The sequence below is a fragment of the Mauremys mutica genome, chromosome 5 (assembly GCF_020497125.1).
Source record: "Mauremys mutica isolate MM-2020 ecotype Southern chromosome 5, ASM2049712v1, whole genome shotgun sequence".
NCBI classification, from domain to species: domain Eukaryota; kingdom Metazoa; phylum Chordata; order Testudines; family Geoemydidae; genus Mauremys; species Mauremys mutica.
The window spans coordinates 98,293,116-98,316,419 of NC_059076.1; the positions used below are offsets into that span (position 1 = coordinate 98,293,116).

At 40.7% G+C, this 23,304-nt stretch overlaps 1 protein-coding gene across 1 annotated transcript in view; it reads left to right on the forward strand.

The window, feature by feature from the left end:
* ATP8A1 (ATPase phospholipid transporting 8A1) overlaps nt 1-23,304 on the forward strand; it is a 227,265-nt gene that overhangs the window by 63,321 nt on the left and 140,640 nt on the right. The window contains exons 10-14 of the mRNA XM_045018807.1: nt 1,466-1,577; nt 4,524-4,689; nt 10,349-10,476; nt 13,092-13,169; nt 16,196-16,284. Coding sequence (XP_044874742.1) covers nt 1,466-1,577; nt 4,524-4,689; nt 10,349-10,476; nt 13,092-13,169; nt 16,196-16,284 — 573 coding nt within the window. The remainder of the gene's footprint in view (nt 1-1,465; nt 1,578-4,523; nt 4,690-10,348; nt 10,477-13,091; nt 13,170-16,195; nt 16,285-23,304) is intronic.

The following is a 23,304-nucleotide window of genomic DNA, read 5'->3' on the forward strand; positions in this document are numbered from 1 at the left end:
GATATTATACAAAATAAAGAAAAAAATGTACAATATTAAGTGTTACTTTCAAAATGCCCGTTTAATAGTCCTGTATTTAGTGACATATTTGAAGAAATGACTAGTGGTTTTGTAAATCCCTACGTTTTGCAGTGCTCACCCTGAGATGCTTAACAGAGGTCTGATTTTTTTCAGTTAGTGTTGAGTACCTGCCGTCTGAATCAGGCCGCTTTAATGTGTTTCAAGGGAGGCACTGAAAATGACTAGTTTCTTTTGAAAATGTAGCTCATACATTGTGATGACTACTGACTGCTGCTTACTTTTATTCCTTGTAAAGTGATGAGTTACAGTAACTCCTCACTTAAAGTCGTCCCGGTTAACGTTGTTTCGTTGTTACATTGCTGATCAATTAAGGAACATGCTGATCAATTAGGGAACATGTTCGGTTAAAGTTGTGCAATGCTCCCTTCTAACATCGTTTTCAGCTGCCTGCTTTGTCCACTGCTTGCAGGAAGAGCAGCCCATTGCAGCTAGCTGGTGGGGGCTTAGAACCAGGATGGACCGGCAGCCCCCCATCAGCTCCCTGCTCTCCTAAGTTCCATGTGCAGCAGCTGCACAGCAGGCTAGCAATTGCAGCTGTCCCTCCCCCCACTGCCATGTGCTGCTCCTGCCCTCTGCCTTGGAGCTGCTCCCCAAGAGTACTACTTGTTGTGCGGGGGGGAGGAGAAGAAGAGGGGGGCTGATGTCAGGGTGTCCCCCTCTGCCCACTCCTGCACCGCGCTTACCCCATCTTCCATAGAGCAGGGTGGGGACACATGACAGGGCTCAGGACTGAGGGAGCTTGCTGGCAGCAGCTGGTCTCAGCAAGCTGATCTAATTAACAAGGCAGTGTACTTAAAGGGGAAATGCGCATCTCTCTCTCTCTCACACACACAGTGTGTGTCTCTGTCTGTGATGCTGTCTCCCCTCCCTCCATTCCTGCTGCCTTGTAGAGTGTGAGAGTTAACCCTTGAGGGCTCAGCCAATTGCTAGTTCATCATTTAGCAGTAAGGCATTCCCTGGGAAATATTCCACACTCTGACTCCTCCACCTCAATCAAGCTTCACAATCATCATCACCGTGTACCGGTATTAAATTGTTTGTTTAAAACTTATACTGTGTGTGTATATATACACACACACACACACACACACACACACACACACACACACACACACAGTATATATATATATATATATATATATACACACACACACACACAGTATAAGTTTTAAACAAACAATTTTTATATATATAGTATAGTCTTTTGGTGGTGAAAAAAATTCCCTGGAACCTAACCCCCTCATTTACATTAATTCTTATGGGGAAATTGGATTAGCTTAACATTGTTTTGCTTAAAGTTGCATTTTTCAGGAACATAACTACAAGGTTAAGTGAGGAGTTACTGTATTTTATACTGATAAAATATAAAATTGCTTCCTTCCAGTACTGTTCCACTGGGACCTGACCAAATTCTTTTACGAGGCGCTCAACTAAGAAATACCCAGTGGGTTCATGGAATAGTTGTCTATACTGGACATGATACAAAACTCATGCAGGTTTGTCATTTAAATGTGGATATTTTATAAATTCTCTGTTTTATTAGGTTTTGATACTACTATTGTTACACAAAAGCCATCTTTACTCTTTGTCTTAAAAAATGTTTTAAGTTAAAGAGACCAGAAGATCTGTCCCTTTTAATGTTGGCTTCAAGGTAATAGTTAAAATATAGTGTATTTGTAGCAAAGCTGCTTTTTTTGTGAGTTAGATTGAGTAAAATCAAGATGTATTTCTTCTGTTGTTTATGTAGAAAGTTACCAAGCATTTATCCTTGGAAAAATGTTTTTTCAGTTGCAGGCATGTCCTTATTCTTATCAGTCTGGATCACTGTAGTTTGTCTGATAACCTTTGTATGATTTTCTGGCTGTTTTCGAAACTGTCTTATTGCATGCCTTCCTCACAGCATAGGAGGAAGAATACTTTTATGAACACAGTGTGAAATTAATTCATTTGAAAGTTAAGGGTGGGGACAGGAATGTCAAACCCCCAAAATATGAGGGTTTTTTTCTGGTATCATTTTGAATATCACAACTGATCTGTAGTTGTCAAAATAAATGAATGCATTCAGTTTAGTGATGCATTATCATTTATTCATTTTCCAGTTTGCAAAGTTCAGTATTTTGAAGTGGATTTCATTGTTCTCTAAAGCCTGGTCTACACTACGCGTTTAAATCGGTTTTAGGAGCGTTAAACCGATTTAACGCCACACTCGTCCACACTAAGAGGCCCTTTATATCAATATAAAGGGCTCTTTAAACCGGTTTCTGTACTCCTCCCCAACGAGAGGAGTAGCGCTAATATCGGTATTACCATATCGGATTAGGGTTAGTGTGGCCGCAAATCGACGGTATTGGCCTCCGGGCGGTATCCCACAGTGCACCACTGACCGCTCTGGACAGCAATCAGAACTCGGATGCAGTGGCCAGGTAGACAGGAAAAGCCCCGCGAACTTTTGAATATCATTTCCTGCTTGCCCAGCGTGGAGCTCTGATCTGCACAGGTGGCGATGCAGTCCCAAATCCAAAAAGAGCTCCAGCATGGACCGTACGGATGTGATCGCTGTATGGGCAGACAAATCTGTTCTATCAGAGCTCCATTACAGAAGACGAAATTCCAAAGCATTTTAAAAAAAATCTCCAGACAGAGGCCATAGCAGGGACTCAGCACACTCCTGCATGACAAGCGTAACGGAAAGCCAAAGAATCAAATGGACGCTCATGGAGGGAGGGAGGGGGGACTGAGGACTCAAGCTATCCCACAGTTCCTGCAGTCTCCGAAAAGCATTTGCATTCTTGGTTGAGCTCCCAATGCCTGTAGGGTCAAACACATTGTCCGCAGTGGTTCAGGGCATAACTCGTCAATTTACCCCACCCACCCTCAGAAGGAAAAGGGAAAAAATCGTCTCTTGACTCTTTTAAATGTCACCCTATCTGTACTGAATGATGCTGGTAGATGCGATGCTGTGGCAGTGAACTGTAGCATCCTCGCCCCCCCTCCTTGGTGGCTGATGGTACAATATGACTGATATCCATCGTCATCATCAGCCTTGTGGCAGATGGTATAGTACAGAAGGACTGGTATCCATCCTCATCATCAGCCCATGAGTGCTCCTGGCTGGCCTCCCGGTCATTCCCAGTAGATGGTACAGAACGGCTGGTAACCGTCTTCATCATAGCAACAGGGGGCTGAGCTCCATCAGCCCCCGCCCTTCATGTGTAAAGAAAAGATTCTGTACTGCCTGGACTATCATAGCAGTGGGATGCTGGGCTCCTCTCCCCTACACTGCTTAATGTCCTGTCTGGACTATCATAGCAGCTGGAGGCTGCCTTGCCCTCATTTTATCTCACTAACAAGTCACTGTTTCTTATTCCTGCATTCTTTATTACTTCATCACACAAATGGGGGGACACTGCAACGGTAGCCCAGGAAGGCTGGGGGAGGAGGGAATCAACAGGTGGGGTTGTTGCAGGGGCACCCCATTTGAATGGCATGTGGCTCATCATTTCTGCGGGATCTGACATGGAGCGGCTGTGCTTGCTGGTTCTCTGATACACTGGTTCTCTAGTACACTTGCCCCATATTCTAGGCAGGACTGATTCTATTTTTAGATACCATAAAGGAGGGATTCACTCAGGGAGTCATTCCCAATTTTTTCTTTTGCGCCCCTGGCTAAGAGCAGCCAGGGGCACTTATGACAGCAACAGATGGTACAGCACAGAAGGGCTGGTAACCGTCATCTCATTGCCAATTTACAATGGCATGGTAGATAGTACAGAACAGCTGATAACCATCTCTGCTATCATGCAAAAGCAAATGAATGCTGCTGTGTAGTGCTGCTGAATCGCCTCTGTCAGCGGCATCTAGTACACATATGGTGACAGTGACAAAAGGCAAAACAGGCTCCATGGTTGCCATGCTAATGGCATCTGCCAGAGGGCAATCCAGGGAAAAAGGGCGTGAAATGATTGTCTGCCGTTGCTTTCCCAGAGGAAGGAGTGACTGACGACATTTACCCAGAACCACCCGCGACAATGATTTTTGCCCCATCAGACACTGGGATCTCAACCCAGAATTCCAAGGGGCGGGGGAGACTGCGGGAACTATGGGTTAGCTACGGAATAGCTACCCACAGTGCAACGCTCCAGAAATCGATGCTAGCCTCGGACCGAATTAATGTGCTTAGTGTGGCCGCGTGCACTCGATTTTATACAATCTGTTTTACTAAACCGGTTTATGTAAAATCGGAATAATCTCGTAGTGTAGACGTATATAATGTAGATATAATGCTCAGGATACATATTATGCAATTTATACCAATATTATGCAGTGCATCTCTTCAGAGAAATGTGTAGAAAAAGACACAACAAGATAGTATGAAAATATTGGAGAACTACACATGTACCTCATTTTATACTTAATATTTACAATTTTCTTGTGTTTCACAGAATTCAACAAGCCCGCCTCTTAAACTTTCCAATGTGGAACGAATTACAAATATTCAGATCTTGATTTTGTTCTGCATTCTTATGGCCATGTCTTTAATCTGTTCTATTGGTTCAGCTATATGGAATCGAAGGCATGGCCAAAGGGACTGGTATCTCAATCTAAACTGTAAGCACTAAAATAATTGTATTACATATTTTGTTGTCCAAATGATACTTGCATAAGTTCCATAATTGAAAAATAGGACAGTAAAACATTCATCTTGTATATTTACAGATTGATTTTATTATAATATCCATCTTTATTTACCATATATATTGACACTAGATATATCAAAGCTGGTGTAAAGTGTTTATTGGCCATTTGAGCCTCTTGCTAAGTTCAGTGAATGGTGAATTCACTCCAGGAAGGGAAGTTGGTATTTTTGCCTCTGCCATCTTTCAAGGGTCTGTTAAGAAGCAACTTTAAATCTTCTCTGCCCCTTCTCCCTCATGCTGACCTCTTCCTGACCCGTAACATTTACTTTCCTTGTGCCCTTCCCCCAGTAAGTAAAGTTGTGGCTTTATGCTACAGCAGACCTTTCCATATGAGGGTCTGATTGTCTCTCAGCCTTCAGTTGTTTGTCTCAATCATGTAGGGAGCATGATCTTTAACAGACTGCTGTTAGAGGAGAGAGGAAAGAGATAGGTCTATATGAAGCCCTATGACACATTTCAGTGGACAGCTGGCCTAGCAGCATGCATGAGGTACTGACAGCCTTTGAGCCTTCAGTTCCATGAGCAACGAGTCAGGATAGCTGATGTCAACAAGGGAACTAGATCTAAAGGAAGCCTTTGTGATGCACTGTGGTGTGCAGATGCTCAGTCATATGTGCTCCAGACTCTCCTTTAGTAGGCATCTACCATGGCTGACCCCAGCAAGGAAACCACGGCAGCAAGACTTCAGTTCATCCTAGCCAGTTGACATCCTGTTCTTTCCCCTCTTCTTTTGAAGCACCTGACTTTGAATCCAAAGTCCTTGGATCTGAAATCAAAGTATAGCACTTAAGGTTTGTCTTTGCCAATAAAGAAACTGCGGGATCGTAAGTTGAAGCCAAGCTCTTAAGTTTTGACTTGACTCAGTAAGAAGCCATTTATTCATGTTTAGGATGAGTTTGGGTTTACAGAAAACCTTGATTCCTTTCTCTGTTGTATTGAAGAAGAAGAAGAAGAAGAGAACAAACTGCTCAAAATGTTTTTAAGCTGATATGTACATAAGCAGTTCTCCAAATCCCAGACCGTGTGCCTTCATATTACAGAAAGTGATCTGGATCCAGGCAGCCCTTGTTCTGATCAATAAAGACGTTGTTGGTTTTAAGCGAGGTATGTTTTAAGTAAGCAAGCAAGCATTGAGCTAATGTTCAAAGGCCTGTGACCAGTATAGTCTCATGCATTCCCCAGTATGGATGTTTTTGACAGAGCTGCTCAAAACAGCCCTTCCATTGGCTCCAAAGACAAGTTACAAGATCAGTATGATATCTAGAGGATCCATGAATCATGATTTTGGATCTCAGATCTGTGAATCTTATCCACTCATAAAACATCCTGGAAAGGTGAATAGGATCTTCTTCCTTTTTAGTTGCTGTTACTTTCTGGCTCTGTTTCCTGATTCAAAACTACTTCTTTGGATGTCGAGCTATAGTATACTAGAATGGTCAGCTTTTTGTAGGCTGGAACAGACAGCTCCAAAGTGCCACATGACCCTGATTATGTAAAAGGGTGATTTTTTGCAAAGAATGCAAAACAGTAAAAAGAACTAAAAAAGAGCCACCGTGGCTTAACAACTATGTAAAAGAAGCAGTGAGAGATAAAAAGACTTCCTTTAAAAAGTGGAAGTCAAATCCTAGTAAGGCAAATAGAAAGGAGCACAAACACTGCCAACTTAAATGCAAGAGTGTAATAAGAAAAGCCAAAGAGGAGTTTGAAGAACGGCTAGCCAAAAACTCCAAAGGTAATAACAAAATGTTTTTAAGTACGTCAGAAGCAGGAAGCCTGCTAAACAACCAGTGGGGCCCCTTGATGATCAAAATACAAAAGGAGCGCTTAAAGACGATAAAGTCATTGCGGAGAAACTAAATGGATTCTTTGCTTCAGTCTTCACAGCTGAGGATGTTAGGGAGATTCCCAAACCTGAGCTGGCTTTTGTAGGTGACAAATCTGAGGAACTGTCACAGATTGAAGTGTCACTAGAGGAGGTTTTGGAATTAATTGATAAACTCAACATTAACAAGTCACCGGGACCAGATGGCATTCACCCAAGAGTTCTGAAAGAACTCAAATGTGAAGTTGTGGAACTATTAACTAAGGTTTGTAACCTGTCCTTTAAATCGGCTTCGGTACCCAATGACTGGAAGTTAGCTAATGTAACGCCAATATTTAAAAAGGGCTCTAGGGGTGATCCCGGCAATTACAGACCGGTAAGTCTAACGTCGGTACCGGGCAAATTAGTTGAAACAATAGTAAAGAATAAAATTGTCAGACACATAGATAAACATAAACTCTTGAGCAATAGTCAACATGGTTTCTGTAAAGGGAAATCATGTCTTACTAATCTATTAGAATTCTTTGAAGGGGTCAACAAACATGTGGACAAGGGAGATCCGGTGGACATAGTGTACTTGGATTTCCAGAAAGCCTTTGACAAGGTCCCTCACCAAAGGCTCTTACGTAAATTAAGCTGTCATGGGATAAAAGGGAAGGTCCTTTCATGGATTGAGAACTGGTTAAAGGACAGGGAACAAAGGGTAGGAATTAATGGTAAATTCTCAGAATGGAGAGGGGTAACTAGTGGTGTTCCCCAAGGGTCAGTCCTCGGACCAATCCTATTCAATTTATTCATAAATGATCTGGAGAAAGGGGTAAACAGTGAGGTGGCCAAGTTTGCAGATGATACTAAACTTCTCAAGATAGTTAAGACCAAAGCAGATTGTGAAGAACTTCAAAAAGATCTCACAAAACTAAGTGATTGGGCAACAAAATGGCAAATGAAATTTAATGTGGATAAATGTAAAGTAATGCATATTGGAAAAAATAACCCCAACTATATATACAACATGATGGGGGCTAACTTAGCTACAACGAGTCAGGAAAAAGATCTTGGCGTCATCGTGGATAGTTCTCTGAAGATGTCCACGCAGTGTGCAGAGGCGGTCAAAAAAGCAAATAGGATGTTAGGAATCATTAAAAAGGGGATAGAGAATAAGACTGAGAATATATTATTGCCCTTATATAAATCCATGGTACACCCACATCTCGAATACTGTGTACAGATGTGGTCTCCTCACCTCAAAAAAGATATTCTAGCACTAGAAAAGGTTCAGAAAAGGGCAACTAAAATGATTAGGGGTTTAGAGAGGGTCCCATACGAGGAAAGATTAGAGAGGCTAGGACTCTTCAGCTTGGAAAAGAGAAGACTAAGGGGGGACATGATAGAGGTATATAAAATCATGAATGATGTGGAGAAAGTGGATAAGGAAAAGTTATTTACTTATTCCCATAATACAAGAACGAGGGGTCACCAAATGAAATTAATAGGCAGCAGGTTTAAAACAAATAAAAGGAAGTTCTTCTTCACGCAGCGCACAGTCAACTTGTGGAACTCCTTACCTGAGGAGGTTGTGAAGGCTAGGACTATAACAATGTTTAAAAGGGGACTGGATAAATTCATGGTGGCTAAGTCCATAAATGGCTATTAGCTAGGATGGGTAAGAATGGTGTCCCTAGCCTCTGTTCGTCAGAGGATGGAGATGGATGGCAGGAGAGAGATCACTTGATCATTGCCTGTTAGATTCACTCCCTCTGGGGCACCTGGCATTGGCCACTGTCGGTAGACAGATACTGGGCTAGATGGACCTTTGGTCTGACCCGGTACGGCCTCTCTTATGTTCTTATGTTCTTAATGAAAATTAGAACTGAAATAGAATCCAGATTTCCATAACACCCCAGAATATCTAGCTGATTAATCGAATACTCTCTTGAGAACTTTCCAGGAATTGAGAAGGAGGAAGAACAAAGAAACAAGAACAGATTATGGTGTCTGTGCCATCACTTCATACTACTTTGGATTCTTCTGCTCGCTGCTTCTTCCTCTACTTTTGAGGATTCTATGAATTTTCAGGACATGGCAACTATACTGCAACATAGGTGGCTAAGAAGAGTTGCTCTTCGTTTCTGAAGAGGCTTGAGCTATTTTACATTCATCTTGCTTCTGGCACAGTACTTGTATCAGCTGCTTCTGAGAAAGATGGAGGTCCTAAAGTCTTATAGGGCTACTCTGCACTATGAATTATAGGTGTGATTCCCCTGCTCATGTACACGTATTCAAGGTAGCTCAGTAAGAGCTAGTGCACGTTTAAATAGTAGCATAGCCGCGGTAGCATGGGCAGTGGCAGCAGGGGCATGGCTGAGCTGTGCCAAATATGTACCAACCATTTTCAGGTTGGTTTGTGTGCTGCACAACACAGCCGTGTCTGTGCTACCTGTGCTACTGCGGCTACACTGCATCATCAGCCTGTTAAAGACAGATGAATAATTTTTTTGCATTCAAAGAGACTGATCACTGCTGTGGAGCTCTGACATAGTGGTGAGCATGATTATAAATGGGTGAGTAAAAAGTGGTGTCAATATCTGTAAAAACTCTTCTGGAAAATTAATTTTAAAAGTTCATTTCTAGTATTTGTCTAAATTATAGCTAATCACTGGAACTGTTTAAATGGAAAAGTAGTGTAAAACTGTTAAGGCTGGTCTTCACTACAGGGAAATTGATTCAACAGGGATCGATTTAGTGGATCTAATGAAGATGGCAGAGTGCTCTCTGGTTCACCCTGGTACTCCAGCTCTCCAAGAAGGGTAAGGGAAGTAGACTGGAGAGCATCTCCTGTCAATGCAGTGCAGTGAAGACACTGGGCTAAGTTGACCTAAGCTATGTCAACTCCAGCTACGTTATTCATGTAGCTGGAGTAGTGTAACTTAGGTCAACTTACCCTGTAGTGAAGACAAGCCCTTAGTTACATTTCACACTGTTATTCTAGACTTTGTGTGCATATATGAAATAAACAAATTATATTGCAGAAGAGGTTGGCCATGTTGATTTTTAATAATGTAAATAGATAATGAACTGCTGGTGGATGCAAGTCAAAGTTTGGACTTTGTATCCAAAAGTGTGTTTATGGAAACCTATCCAAACCTGTTTGATTTAGGAATCAGCTTTGAAATGTCATGTAAACATGCTTCTTTGTAAAATATCTGGTAAAATCATGCATCTGTGCCTTCTGTAAAAACCATGAAGATACCGTTTCTTATAGTATCTTGCTGCTTTACCTTTAACTACTGGAGGAGTGAGGATATGTAGAGGAGGAATTAGGATGTGTTCTTTCCCCTCCCACAATTCTCACTTTTTTTTTTTTTTTAATTCTCAAATTTAGAAAGTTCATATTTAGAGTAAACTAAAGGTTCAGTTGGTTCTTACTTGATTCAAACTGGTTTGATCTTCCCTACAAAGCACATACAAAAAGCAGATTACCTGATTTTTTGCTCTTTAAAGTTGGAGAAAAATTGTTCTGTATATTAAAACTGCATTTGATCACAACTGAGACCATATCTTCCATGTAATTTACAGCCTTACAATATGGATTACGAAGTGTTATTACCATAGTAATGTCTCAAAATACCTAAAGAACTTCTATCTGTATATTACAAAAGCCAACAAATGTGGCTGTGAAAATGTTATCTGTTGATTGCCTAACCAAAACAGTGTTTAATTTTACAAGTGCTTTCTTTTATTTTAACAGATGGTGGAGCTAACAATTTTGGACTGAATTTCTTGACCTTTATCATTCTCTTCAATAATCTCATTCCAATCAGTTTGTTGGTTACACTAGAAGTTGTTAAATTTATCCAGGCATATTTCATAAATTGGGTAAATATGACATTTATTGTGGCTTACACTGATTTCTAAAACCAGATACTATCACTTGTTTGTGAATCATGGTAGGCAGTTTTTCTATAATAAAAATCTTTCTCTTAATTTTTCTTTAATCTTTTTTATTGAACATAAGTCAATCCACATTTTAAAGCATGCAGTATTAATCACAGTATCATAGAAACCTGAAATGTACTTGATCATTTAGTGCTTCCTTGCAAACTCAGGATTTTTTTCTGCATCACATTTCCAGTGTTTTGTTCTTTCCAGTTTTTAAATGTTCCAGACAACAGGACTTTGATTAGACCCCCTGAAAAAACTATTCTGTGGTCTAATAGATAGATCTCTTTTAAGACATTTTTCTAATATTCAGCCTAAATTTTCTTCTCTTAATTTGATTCGCTTTCTTCTGATTATGCATTCTGGTACCACCCTGAATAAATTATCTCCCTTCTGGTGCTTACCTCCAAATATGAAGAGACCATTATGTCCCCTTTTAATAATCTCTTAAACAAACTATAGGCTTTTGCTCTTTTATTTGTTTAAGTTCAGCCCCTTGATTTTGTTTCTCTTCACTGACCTCTGTTTAGTTTGAGTCTTTTTGAAAATAAGGTGCTCAGAACTGAAAGAAAAATTCTAGCTGTGGACACACAAATTGCATGATCTTGTTCCTTGGTCACATATGTAAAAATAAATATATCTGTGTGTGTGAGATGTGATGTGTAAAATAAATGTATGTGTGTACGTGTGTATGTATCTAATGTGTATGTACCATTGCATGTTTGAGATTTGCATGTAGATTAAAAAACAAACGTTTTTGTAATTCATCAACTATTATATAGCTGTTGGTTCATTTTATGTTAGTGCCAAAATGTTACAAGCATTGTGCAACAAGGAAAGAGGACAAAATGCAGTGGCCGCCTTAAATATCTCAAACTCTGAAAGACAAAAACTGACAGAGATTGGGGAAAGGGATTAAAACATTTAAGCAAAATGGTAAAGGTGATGACCAGCGCACACACAAGAAATCCAAACAGGTTACAGTTTGGAAATTCCTAGTTAGGGCAGAGTTAAGGGTGAGTCCATTGTGGTGAAACCATGAGAGGGAAAAAAAGAGAGCAAGAATCTGTGTGTTTAAAAATCAGTTGAGTCTAATATGAGACTACAAACATTAAAATGCCTTAAACATAACCATAAGGCTTTTGCACATAATCAGTACATGACAATTAAGATTATTTAGGGGTCTTAGCAGCTCATTTCCATATTTTAATGTTTCAATTTTTTAAGTTTAAACTTAACTCTGATTTTTTTTAGTTGTTAATGTTTTGGTTTTTGGTTTTGTTTTAATAATTATAACATCCCTGTAATATATTTTACCCTAAGTTACTGATATGTACTCTCATCCTAAACTCCATTTCAATATATCTTTTTTCAGGGAATATTTACCTTAGTACAATGTTAAATGCCTTGCTGTGTTATACTTTCTATATCTAAGAAATATAGCAGAAAAGTTGATACTCTAATATGGTAATTTTTAAAATTTTCAGTGGTACCCATTTTAGATATATGGATACAGTTACTATCCCATATATTGATCACTAAAATCATCTGAATAAAACCTGTCTCTAAAGTCTAGTACAGGGGTAGGCAACCTATGGCACACGTGCCAAAGGCAGCACGCAAGCTGATTTTCAGTGGCACTCACACTGCCCGGGTCCTGGCCTCCGGTCTGGGGAGCTCTGCATTTTAATTTAATTTTAAATGAAGCTTGTTAAACATTTTAAAAACCTTATTTACTTTACATACAACAATAGTTTAGTTAATATATTATAAACTTATAGAAAGAGACCTTCTAAAAACGTTAAAATGTATTACTGGCACGCGAAACCTTAAATTAGAGTGAATAAATGAAGACTCGGCACACCACTTCTGAAAGGTTGCTGTCCCCTGGTCTAGTATAAGTCATTAAATTAGTTTAAAAGCTGAAAACATATTTCTATTTCAGAAGACTCTTTGTACCGATCTGATTGTATATGCAGGTTTTTCAGTTGAAATAGATGACATAAAATTAGCTAGTTTATAGTCAGTTTCAATACATCTGTCCTTGGTCAGATACTATAGTTATAGGCTTGGAAGGATTAGGTATTTATTGTTAAATGTCAGTAAACTTCAATTTCACTGTATACATACTAGGTGACACAAATATTTCCATCAATAATAATAATTTATAGATCAGCAAAGAAAAATGCTGCAAGATAACTTATTAGAGTTTTATCTAGGGATTTGTCTGTTTTGATATATGTTGACAATTTGTGATTTAATGTTTATAAAGCTTTAACCTTTTGAATCTTAACATCTATTGTCATTAAATAAATATTGTCTACCTCCCTCATTGTTTAACACTCCCCAGAATTTCCCACAGTTGAGAATTTAAATCGATAAAAGTAGGGAAAAATGCTTAAAAATAAATATTGATATCCATTGAAATTATAAACAAACTGAATTCTGCCACACCTGCATATATAAGTAACAAATAACAGTAAAGAAGCTAAGTAATTTATTTTTAAAAAATTATGGAAAACTAGCTTTTAACTACTTATTTCTATCTTCAGGATATAGACATGCACTACGAACCTACAGACACTGCCTCCATGGCTCGTACATCCAATCTCAATGAAGAACTTGGCCAGGTAGACCAAATTTCTTACTGTAACTTAATAGTGTGTGAAATGATTCACTCTAGAATTTGTGAGCAATTGTTTTTACTTGAACTATTAATGTGAGAGTGGTCTTAATCTTTCATAAATGTTATCAGTCTTGATTTTTAATTGATATATTCTGCATAGTAATTATTTAAGCATATATTAAATTATTAGGCATACAGTTTTTCATATAAATTTATGTTCTTATTTAGACAAAGGAATTTTAGCTCCAGTTTTAAATATGCACATGTGTGTGTATCATACACACACATAACTACATTACAAGAAGATTACGAAGTTTGCTAATTCAAGTGCTCAAAAGTTAAGAAATTCCACAGTCTGTGCCAGTGCAATTTTAATTCAGTCCCCTGATACAATATGCATTATGATACAGTCTTTACTTTCATGATCACATGACTGTTTTTTCCACAGGACCCTGCCTCATTCAGTGGACGGAATAGACATCTCTTGCTTATTTTTTTAACCTTGTTGTTCAATGTGTGGTCCACGTCTTTTTTACTGCACTCTATTGAAATCCTCCTCTGAAGACAGAATTATTGATGTCCTCATGGCCCTTTCTTTTGCGCTCATCACTGTGGTATATTGGTGCTTCACAAACATTAATGAATTTATTTTCACAACACCCCTATGAGATAAGGGGGTATTGTTATCCCCATTTTACAGGTGGGGAACAAGGCACAGAGAGATTAAGGTCAAAAGTATCCATTAATTTTGGATACAGAATTTGAGACCACTAGGATCTGATTTTTCAGATTATTTTGAAGTATATAGCACTTTATATGTTCAAAGCACAGCTCCCAAGACATCAACTACAGATGTGAGTTCTTCTGCAAATCAGCCTCCAGGGTCTCAAATAAGACTCCTAGAAAATAAGGAATACTCAGTTAGTGGCTACCTCTGAAAAATTCGGTTTAAATGGCTTGACCGGCATCACATAGGAACTCTGTTGCAGAGGCAGGGATAGAATCCAATTTTCCAGGGCAGCATTCAACCACTTTAATCATAAGATCATCCTTTTTCTTTCTGCAATCCTCTGCCTCATTCATTACATACCTTCAATTTCTGCCACAAATGAAGCGGGAGTCCTGCAGACAATATTGTCTTTCAACTACACAACCCTCATTCATCTGCAGAGCAGTGCCGTCTTGTGTATTGAATGAGGCAGGGGTCCTGTGGAAAAATAGTACTCAATCATTAAATTTAACACTGTATCATAATGCATACATTTGAGTGCTTGATTTTGCTACCTGGATAATATTCTTTTAACATAGTTTTTTGTATGTGTAATTTCTGAGCTTTTAAAATAATGAAACTGAAAAAAACCAAATTGCATTATGCGGATGCATCCTATTGATACACCCTCATGGAAACCTTTGGATCCACCACACAACCCTCTACTACTGAGCTAACAGAGTTACTGATAGGTGTAGTAGGTTGTCATCCATCCTCTGTGTGAACCAGAGGTATATTGCCCATTTTGCCAGTCAGTTTCACAGATATTTGCTGACAGCAGAGTGATGATGAGATAGGAATCGTGGGTTCCAGTCTAGGCTCTGGAGGGAAGTATCTCTAGAGGGCACAGACTTTTCTGCCCATTTCCCCACCCCATTTGTCCCCTCTTCTGTTACTTCCCTTCCAACCTATCCCTGTTCCAGTCCTGTCTCTTCTCTACCCCTGGCTCATTGTCCCCATCCCATTCTCATCTTGCCAGTCTACATCTCCATTCCTCAGGCTTCTTGCCCAGTAAGTCCTAGTCTCAGCCCTCCAGACTCCCTGTCCCAATGTCTTCTCCAACTTCTAGTCCCAGTCTCTTTTTGCCCAGACATTCACAGTTCCTTCCTAGCTCCTTGTCTCCAATCTCCTTGCCCATTTCCACCCCCTTAGGTCCTCATCTGGTTTGTCTCTCTCTCCCCACCTTGAGTCTACAGTTCCCTACCACACCCATGTTCCCCATCCCCAGTGGCTCTTTGTCCATTTTTTCCATGGGCTCCTTGTCCAGTCTAAGTGTCCCCTCAACTTTTATTCCAGTCTCTTTGCCCAGGCAATCCTAGTTCTCCCACCATACTATGGCTCCATGTCAAATCTGTTGCTCCAGCCCCCTTGCCTCCTTTTCCCTGCACCACTGCTTCTCAACCTCCCCACCTGATCTCATTTACCGGCTCCCAGTCTTTCCCTTCCCTCATTTCTCTCCCTGGTTCCCAGTCTTCTTTCCCAGCAAGTCCCAGTCTTCCCCACCCCTGGCTTCCAGTCCTAGTCTCTCCCTTCCAGCTCCAAGTCCCAGTCTCTCTATCCAGCTAATGCCAGTCTCTCACCCATACAACTCCCAGTCCAAGCTTCCCTTCTCCACCCCCCGGCCTCTCATCCAAGTTTCTGCCCCTTCCCTCTTCCCAAGCTCCTTATTCCAATCTGTTCCCACCTGTCTCTCTCTCCCTCAACAGATCTGTTTCTTGTCCCCTCTGCATTTGAATCAGGCAGCCTCCTCCTCCACATTGTAGGGACCTAGCAGGCAGTCACTGAGAACACAGGAGTGAGAGATTGGCCTGGCTTTTCTCACACATTTTTAATTGATGCTTTGGGTTTGGAAATAAGCTTCCCCCATAAGCATATTAGTACAATAAGTTTAAAGTTTATTTGGAAGCACTGGCCTCTGTCAGACACAGGATACTATACTAGCTACACCGTTGATCTCACATAGTAGTGGAATTTCTGCAATCTATGGAGCATAGAGCTATGAAGTATACCTCCCTGTATTGAATCAAGCCCAATCTGTACATCCATCTTAACGTCTTATCTTTTGCAGATGTGAAATTTTAGGTATCAAGAATGTATTCGTAAGATTTATGTTCCAAGCCAAATATTTTTATAATCAGTAAACTGAGTGAAGTAGTTCATTGCAGAAGAGGCTAAAAGTGTTTAGTAATTCATAGCTGTTAACATACTAAATATAGAAATATGTACTGAATGTAATGTAATGAGTTTTAAAATTCATTTAGGTCAAATACATATTTTCTGACAAAACTGGTACCCTGACTTGCAATGTAATGCAATTTAAGAAGTGCACCATAGCAGGAATTGCTTACGGGTAAGTGTTTGGTTTTTTATATCAAAGTTGCTTGTTGTTTTTTTTTAATTTCCTCCTGGCACTGGATGTAGTTAAGAAAACTCTTTTCGTAGCCACAAGAAAAAGGTCGTTGGTTATGAGGCTGACATTCTTTATCCATTCAGAACATAAAAGAGAGTACCTTTGCTCACAAACAGAAATTAAGATAAAATTTAAGACTGAAGGTTAATTGTTATAGTTACATAAGAGTTTCAGTACATCAGATGTTTCGATGTTAGTCTTATTAATACCTTCATAGATCAATCTTTACTCACAGCTACAGACAATGACAGTGTTTTGGCCCACATTTTATATTTCACACAGACACGTACTCCTGTGCATGCACACTTGTGTAAATGAACAGTTCAGTATTATCACACTGGATGAACAAGAATTTGAATAGCTTTTTGGTGTTAGGTTTTGCTATTACATGAGTCCAAAGATGGGTATGGGTGTGTGTGTGTGTGTGTGTGTGTGTGTTAACATAGGTTTGTTATGTGGGTCCAACAAATGCAATGTTTCATTATATTAAAAATTATTTTTACAGCTTATTGTAATTAATATCTTTGATAGTAAATGTTTCCCTACTGAAATGATCTTTGAACAATGTGCCTTTTTTGGTAGAATTGCTTTTGCACCCTAAGCTGGTGGGAATGACGTAGATGCTGGAACTAGGGGTACTGGATTGCAGCAGCACCCCCTGGTTTCAAGTGGTTTCCATCATACACAAGGTTTACAGTTTTGTTCAATGGCTTTCAGCACCCCCACCATAAAAATTGTTCCAGCACCTATGGGGAATGACCTCCTTTTTTGGTGTGGTAACTGTGGGGATGGGAACTCGGACTTTGCAAAGAGACAGAAGAACAAAATAGCAGCTCAGTTTTGGACTACCAACTTAGTCAGTTAATGTCAAGTTCCTAGATACTCAAGAGTAGAGAAAAATGTTTGAAGTGAATATTGCCTCGATGTATTCAGTGTTTGTTATTCAACTTTATATTTAGGGCTGTTAAGTCAGCAGGTGTGGCTGAGTGCAGCATGCTTCAGGCCCGTCCCCCTCTCACTCCATAGGCCAGGGAAATCTTCAGATGCTCTGTCAAGGCAACCTTTTGGCTCCTCTACACTACCCGCACTCCAGCAGTAGTTCCAGGTCGGCCATAAAAATATTGGCATATTGTGGGGCCATGTGGGTGCCCATAGTGGTGCCACTGATCTGGAGATATATATTGTCATCAAATTTGAAATAGTTGTGTGTGAGGATAAAGGCACAGAGCTCAGCAACCAGTTGTGCTGTGGCATCATCAGGGATACTGTTCCTGACAGCTTGTATTCCATCAGTGTGTGGGATGTTTGTGTAGAGAGCCTCTACATCCATTGTGGCTAGGATGGTGTTTTCTGGAAGGTCACCAATGCATTGTAGTTTCCTCAGGAAATCAGTAGTGTCACGGAGATAGCTGGGAGTGCTGGTGGCGTAGGGTCTGAGCAGAGAGTCCACATATCCAGACAGTCCTTCAGTGAGAGTTCCAATGCCCGAGATGATGGGGCGTCCAGGATTTCTGGGTTTGTGGATCTTGGGTAGTAGATAGAATAACCCTGGTCGGGGCTCTAAGGGTATGTTGATTTGTTCTGGTGTTAGTGTAGGGAGTGTCCTGAGTAGATGGTGCAGTTTCTTAGTGTATTCCTCAATGGGATCTGAGGGAAGTAGCCTGTAAAATTTGGTATTGGCAGAGAATAGAGGGGACCAAGGTGCACCAGTGCCTGAGATCCCAGTAATGGCAGGGAAATGATAAAGTGAGATACACCCAGATAATCCTGGGAAATGACCCACACCCACATGCTGCAGAGGAAGGTTTAAAAAAAAACCCAAATCCTTGCTAGTCTCACCTAGGGGAAAATTCCTTCCTGATGCCACATATGGTGATCAGTTATACCCTGAGCATGTGAGCAAAAACCAGCCAGCTAATCTGCTGAGAGAGAATTCTTGGTGCCAGTTCAGAGCCCAGTTGTTTCTGTCTCCAGCAGGTGGAGAACACAAGCAGCCTGCTGCTAGAGGAGAGAAGAGAAAAGTAAACCTTGGAGCCCATGAGGCAGCCCTGTGAAACACTGTGGTGTGCAGCTGCATTGGCAGCACATATGAGGGACTCACAGTCTGCTAATCATGAGTACCACACTCATAAGACTCTCTGTTGGCAGGCGTCCAGTCTGGCTGACCCCAGTCCAAGACCAGGAGAGGGTAAAGCTCCAACTCTACCTCACATTGTCAGACCTCTCTACCTAATCTGCAGGGGCAGCTATGACTCAGAAGGGGTGAGCAGAGAGAGGTTTCCAGTTAGGAAGTCCTGACAGAATAGGAAGCCCTATAAAGAACTTCTGCCTCTAGGAACTCATCCAGATGGATGAGTGCCCTGGAACTCTGGCAGCACCTATTCCCAGGATAAGGAAGGGGAATTGAGTACAAGTGTAGACTCAGACCTGTCTCTTCCTCTGACAGATTTATCATTTACTCTGAGTAGGGATAATGCTCCCAGTAAAGGGCTGAGGCAGGGGAGGAAAAGGCCTCATCAAGCCTTTGCAAGCATCCTGAGCACGATCTGCAACTGAAGCTCATCCAGGGTCCAGATTGCTTCTCTGAGATACATAAAAATAATATTTTAATTAAAAAAATCTGTTTGAATTTAAATTGATTTTAATGTAAATCAGTTTTTTATTTGAATGCTGCTAATTCTTTACATTTACCTATGTTGTAGTCTTAAATTGAAACGTGGATATTTTGTACTTGTTTCTTTAATTTCTTAACTGGAATTAGTAAAATTTCAAATTTTACATACAGACTAAGAAGTTTCACACTGAAAGTGCTCAACTTTGCTGAAAAGGACAAGTCCAGGAGTTCATTAGCATCCTTCTTGTAAGAAAAAAACAAACTCAGAAAGAAAATTAATAAGCAAATAGTCCATGCCTCATGTGCAGCTGCTTCCACCTTCCATTATATTGAACTTCATAGAATCATAGACTATCAGGGTTGGAATGAACCACAGGAGGTCTTCTAGTCCAACCCCCTGCTCAAAGCAGGACCAGTCCCCAACTAAATCATCCCAGCCAAGGCGTTGTCAAGCCTGACCTTAAAAACTCCTAAGGAAGGAGATTCCACCACCTCCCTAGGTAACCCATTCCAGTGCTTCACCACCCTCCTAGTGAAAAAGTTTTTCCTAATATCCAACCGAAACCTCCCCCCACTGCAACTTGAGACCATTACTCCTTGTTCTGTCATCTGGTACCACTGAGAACAGTCTAGATCAATCCTCTTTGGAATCCCCTTTCAGGTAGTTGAAAGCAGCTATCAAATCCCCCCTCATTCTTCTCTTCTGTAGACTAAACAATCCCAGTTCCCTCAGCCTCTCCTCATAAGTCATGTGCTCCAGCCCCCTAATCATTTTTGTTGCCCTCCGCTGGACTCTCTCCAATTTTTCCACATCCTCCTTGTAGTGTGGGGCCCAAAACTGGACACACTACTCCAGATGAGGCCTCACCAATGTCGAATAGAGGGGAACAGGACCGGCTCTACAGTTTTTGCCACCCCAAGCAGCGCACCGAATTGCTGCCGGACAGCGGGGGCAGTCCGTGTGCCCTTAGGGTGGCAGGCGCATTTCCGCGGTGGCAGCAATTCGGCGGCAGCTTCTATGTTTAGCTGAAGCCGCCGCGGACAGCTAAATATAGAAGCTGCTGCCGAATTGCCACCGCTGCGGAAACGCACGTGCCGCCCTAAGGGCGCACGGAATGCCCCTCGCCCCACCCGCGGTGGCAATTTGGCACGCTGCTTGGGGGCAAAACAACAGGGACTGCCACCCCTTGAAGATTGCCGCCCCAAGCACCAGCTTGGAATGCTGGTGCCTGGAGCCGGCCCTGGAGGGGAATGATCACGTCCCTCGATCTGCTGGCAATGCCCATACTTATGCAGCCCAAAATGCCGTTAGCCTTCTTGGCAACAAAGGCACACTGCTGACTCGTATCCAGCTTCTCGTCCACTGTAACCCCTAGGTCCTTTTGTGCAGAACTGCTGCCTAGCCACTCGGTCCCTAGTCTGTAGCAGTGCATGGGATTCTTCTGTCCTAAGTGCAGGACTCTGTGCTTGTCCTTGTTGAACCTCATCAGATTTCTTTTGGCCCAAGTCAAGAAAGTTCAAATGCTTTTACCAGGCTATACTCCTCCATCAATTTGCAGTTCAAAGTCAATGAGACTTTTGCTCTTAAATCACTTTGAATCTTTAGAAAATTTCACCCTGGCATGCCTACATATGGTTTTAGGAACCTAACTTTAGGCTTCTGTTTTTGAAAATTTTGTCCTGTGTGTATATAAAAAAAGTTCACAATAACTTTTTATTGTGATTAAAGTAAATAACTTTTAATTGTTAACACTGAAGTAATGTTTTGAAGTAATAAAGATTTTGTATCACTAAGAAGATTGTAGTAAAAATATAATCTTAGCTTCTGATTTTGTAAACGCTTATGTATTTGCTTAGCGTTAAGCACATGAGAGAGCCCCATTTACTTCAATGGGACTATTTATGTGAGTAAAAAGTATGTACCTGGTTAAGTGTTTGCAGGATCATAATTTTAGATTTTCAATTTTTATTTATTTATTTATTTATGCATGTATGTTTTTATTTGTTTTGGCCTATAACAGTTTTGTAAATTCAAATATGATACCCAAGAGTAGTGGAAAAAACAACCAACTAAACAGCATTTACAATTTAATTTGTTATAAATTTTAAAGTTACAATAGCACACACATTCATAATAGCTATTCATAGCTCAGCCTGGTTTAAATCAATCCTTTTTTTTTTTTAAATCAGTGATTTAAATTACCTTGATATAAATTGATCCCTGTTGCCTCCCAATGCCCATGCATCCCCCTTTCATGAGACATGCACATCTCTAACAGAGCTTCTTCTTTGGGAAGATTCACTCTCCATCAGGGAGCAGAAAGCCAAATAATACAGGGACAGCTCAGAGAGCAGCATCCCTGAGAATTCTGTCTCTTGATTGCTTTCCCCTTTCAGAGCAGATTTCATGAGGGGGTGGGCAGAGAAATAAAACTGCTCCATCTCTGCAGCTCCTTTAAAGTACATTATTAATTATATGGTAAATAAGTTTTCACCTGTGCCATAAATGGGTGAATTCCTTCATAACCTGTAGCCAGTTGTGATGTTCAACATTTTCAGAACACTCTGCAGTACAAATATGTCTTTAATTACAAATATTTTCAAAATGTGTGCTTTTATGATGTAATGTACATTCAGAATTGCTTAGTGTAAACCAGTTTGTAAGCTTAGGAGCAGATCCTCCTCTGGTATACCTCTACCCCGATATAACGCGACCCGATATAACACAAATTCGGATATAACGCAGTAAAGCAGAACTCCGGGGGGAGGGGCTGCGCGCTCCAGTGGATCAAAGCAAGTTCAATATAACGTGGTTTCACCTATAATGCGGTAAGATTTTTTGGCTCCCAAGGACAGCATTATATCAGGGTAGAGGTGTATAAATTATCATAGCTCCATTGACTTCAGTGAAGCTATGACAATTTACACCACCCGAAGATCTTCCCCTTGGTTTCTGTTTTGACTTAGTTACATTTTGTATTTATATAAGTGTCTTGGCATCTGTTGAATTAATGTGTTTAACACCTCTTATCCCGTAGGAAACCTCTATGGTTCTCTAATTTTAGATTTTCTGTTTTGTTTTGTTTTTTAACCACAGTAATGGGCTGATCTGGGAATGGGCGAAGGGGCTGGGAATAGGCAAGAGGATAGATTGCTTGATGATTACCTGTTCTGTTCATTCCCTCTGGGGCACCTGGCGTTGGCCACTGTCTGAAGACAGGATACTGGGCTAGATGGACCTTTGGTCTGACCCTGTATGGCCATTCTTATGTTCTTATCTGAAGCCCAATGAAATCAATGGGAATCTTCCATTGACTTAAATGGGCATTGGATCAGGCAGTTTGCTGGATGCCAGTCCATGAGGATAAATCAAGCATGAATTAATTTAGCCTGATTGTGTATTACAGAGCCCCAACATACATTTAATATTTTATTGCAACACTTTCTGTTTCCTGATATTTTGGCACTAACAACAATTCTTTTGAGGTACTCTAAAACTTTTCCCTTTTAGTAACTCATTTCCTTCATTCATTTTTCTTGTATATGATCTGATTTTTTTAGCCTTTCTGTGATTATACTTTCCTTCTATTTCTATCCTTCCTTTGCTTTTTGTGCAGCCATTGTCCTGAGCCTGAGGATTATAGTAGTTCTTCAGATGATTGGTAAGCATTAAAGATAATTTAGTATCTGTTTTGTTTAAAATTCATGATTTAGTATTGTGTAAGCTGTGATATTTTAAAAATGCAAAGTTTAGAAATAATGTGAACTGGTATTCAAACTCATACATGCAGACTGATTTTTAGATGATTTTTACTCAGTCAATATTTGCTATTACTAAATTATTCCTAATCCAGAAAGTAAAAGGGGGCCTAAAACCCAGAACCGCAACAGTCTTCTGCAGCCATACTTGGCAGCATTGCACCTGACTGCCTGGCTGCATGTGGATGGATAGGAGTGCTCAGCTCATGTCCAGTAGTTTTTGTTGGGTAGTAGCCCTCCACCAGAGTAACCTACCTGGCCAAATGGAAAAGGTTCAAGTGCTGTGCCTCAGACTAGGGCATCTGGCCTGAATGGGCCTCACTGCAGGCAATCTTGGACTATCTTCTGCATCTCAAGCTCCAGGGCCTGTCTCTGTCATTGATTAAGATCCACTTGGTTGCTATTTCGGCCTTCCACCCTCTGTCCCAGGGCAGGTTGGTCTTTGTTCGTGACATGACTGTTGGTTTTTGAAAGGTCTGGAGTGACTCTCCCCCACGTCCAGGACCCCAAGGTTGCTGCATGTGGCCCATCCACTGGCAGGCTACAAGACAGTTTGTTTACACTGACTGTCCGTAGGCACGGCCGCC